Consider the following 2,474-nt stretch of genomic DNA (forward strand, 5'->3'; position numbering starts at 1 on the left):
TAAAAGATAAAAAAAAAACAAGTATGATATTTAGATTTTTGGTTAGGCAATTAACAAAGATATATACTAAATTCTCCAAAGATATATATGAAATAATAAATCGTTTTATTTAACTAGAAATATGCGAAAATCTGAATCACTTTTTTAACTTTTTTACGTGGGAGTTTGGAAATTTTTCGCGCACCCTCACCACCCATCCAGATTTGTTTTTATAGCTTGTAAAGTACTAAAGTCTAATGGATGTCTGAAAAATATTATCGCGAAAAAAAGAAAATGAAAGCAAATAGGTAATGGTGTGAAACACACCAAAAGGCTTTTTACCCCATTCTTCTAAAACCATTCACGATAGTTTCATAAAGACCCTTCGCCTTTAATTTCGTCCAGTTTTTAGTCGGAGTTTCTTGCTTGTTACATTTGACAGTTTTAAGCCAAACAAACAACAAGTATTATATCCATTAAATTCTGTCTTTTCTTTTTTTTTTTTTTTTAGTTTTACTCTTGTAAAAATAATCCTCTACGGTTTGTTGAAGTTTTCCTACGCAGTGTCCTTTTGAGTTGCAGTGCCAGTATTTCAAAAGAAAAAAAAAAAAAGAGAAGCGAGAGTGAGTTTTGCTAGGAAATACTTGTAAGCACGTTATGCATAAGCTACAGCGTTGAAATCCTTGTTCAGGGCCCCCGATCATGTGCCTCCATCTACTATATTACCCCCCTCCTTTTCTCCTTATCCCTCCAGGGTTTAAGCAAAAAGCACCAAACGCCTACATTCTCTAAGCTTTAAACAACACATTCCCTATTCATTTTCCTCCCATAATGACTCCGGCCGCCACCGCGTTACACTTGCCTAGTTCCGGTATGCTCACTCTTAGTGGTCCAAAACCCACGATTTCCATGTGCAATTATACCTCTTCTTTGAGTTCCCATCGTTACACTTTGAGATCTGGTAATCGGTTTCGTATTACAGTTCTTCCAGACAGAGCATGTGTTGTGTTTAAGGGGAGTCTAAGTGGGTCTCCTTTGGCCTGGTTAGCTCGTATCTCTTCTATTTCATCTGATCATAACGGGTTTTTGATTTCTGCAAAGAAAAGTACTGAAGGCCAAAGTGGTTATGACGCTGATACATGGTTGTCCTCTTTGGAGGTGAAGCCCACGGGATTGGATAATTCTCCGGCGCCCGTTCTCCCCGCAGATCTAGATTTGATGGAAATTCCAGAAGTGGGACCGAAAAACTCGACGAAGCTTGTGGAGCATGGCATTACTAGTGTGGCTGATCTCAAGAAACTCTACAAGGAAAAGGTATATATTTTAATTTTAATCAAATTATAAACACGGTTTTATGTTATGTTGGTTTCTCGCTTATTGTTTGATTGTTGATGTCGCATGACGTTAATCAATATATATAGCTACTTGACATGATAATGTGGTAATTAAATGTTCATCCCTCAAATTTTCCTTCTTTTGGCGACAGTTTTTTAGGAAACCGGATCGGATCATGATTGAGTATATAAAATCCTCTGTTGGCATTAAATATACAAACCACGCCAGGAGTATAACCAGCTTCATCAGAAAGAGCGTAAGTAAAGAAATGAAAGAAGGTGGTGTCAATTCTGAAACTGCGATCGTAAGTAAAGAAACTAAAGATGGTGGTGCCAATTCTGAAACTGCGATCGAAAGTAAAGAAACGAAAGATGGTGGTGCCAATGCTGAAATTGCGATTCCAGTTCCAACTACAGCCCCAAAGAAAAAGGTTAAAGAAGCTCGCCGCAAGCCGCAAGTGACTAATTGAATCATTATAAGATGCAACGTACACATGGTTTTGGTTGTTATATACATAATATATTATATATTATATTATCAAACCTCCTCGTTTAAGCTACTACTTGACACAGATAGTAGTGAACATGCAGGGTTGGATTTGGAATATTGTATTTGCTTGTATGATATGGAAATGCGAATAATATTAGCTTTTATGGTATATGACTATATGTGTCGTGAGTGACAGATGTGGTGGAGTCTTAAAAACGGATAGATAATATTGAAGTTGGTTATACAAAGTATATTTTGATGTGGAATAACCCTGATTGCTTCAAAAGAGCTACTTGATGCATATTAGAGCCTCTTAAATTAGGCTGCAACACCGTTTGAACTAAGAAATGTTTGTTGGGGTAATAAATCTTGACTGGATAAGAAATCATATTATTTGATTGTATATGTGACTGAATGTGGTGATTAATGAAAAATGATCATTTTACCTTGTTGTTATATATAGTGATGAATAAAATTGCTGAATAATTATAAAAACATACAGATTATCATACAAAATGTGAATTACACACAAGTCATTTAAAATTCCAAATAAAAGTTGTTATACAAAATGTAAATTAAACATAAATAATTTAATATCCAAACAAAAAGATAATTAAATTTAAAATAACATAATAAATTAATGTAAAGTAGGTGAAAATAGTTGATTTGCA

The 2,474-nt window shown here is 34.8% G+C and overlaps 1 protein-coding gene across 1 annotated transcript; it reads left to right on the top strand.

The window, feature by feature from the left end:
- Positions 1 to 723: 723 nt before the first annotated feature.
- LOC145046080 (uncharacterized) lies at positions 724 to 1,972 on the top strand. Its single transcript, XM_078994393.1, has 2 exons — positions 724 to 1,293; positions 1,466 to 1,972. Exons 1-2 carry the CDS (start codon positions 811 to 813, stop codon positions 1,781 to 1,783), a joined length of 801 nt encoding a protein of 266 aa, XP_078850519.1. The 5' UTR covers positions 724 to 810; the 3' UTR covers positions 1,784 to 1,972.
- The last annotated feature ends 502 nt before the right edge of the window (positions 1,973 to 2,474 follow it).

This window comes from Lactuca saligna, chromosome 1, assembly GCF_052625555.1.
Source record: "Lactuca saligna cultivar CGN05327 chromosome 1, ASM5262555v1, whole genome shotgun sequence".
Lineage (NCBI taxonomy): Eukaryota > Viridiplantae > Streptophyta > Magnoliopsida > Asterales > Asteraceae > Lactuca > Lactuca saligna.

Coding starts and splice junctions, on each gene's coding strand:
- LOC145046080 (XM_078994393.1), top strand. CDS start 811: ATGACTCCGGCCGCCACCGCGTTACACTTGCCTAGTTCCGGTATGCTC. Junction 1,294..1,465: donor AGAAACTCTACAAGGAAAAG/GTATATATTTTA, acceptor TTTTGGCGACAG/TTTTTTAGGAAACCGGATCG.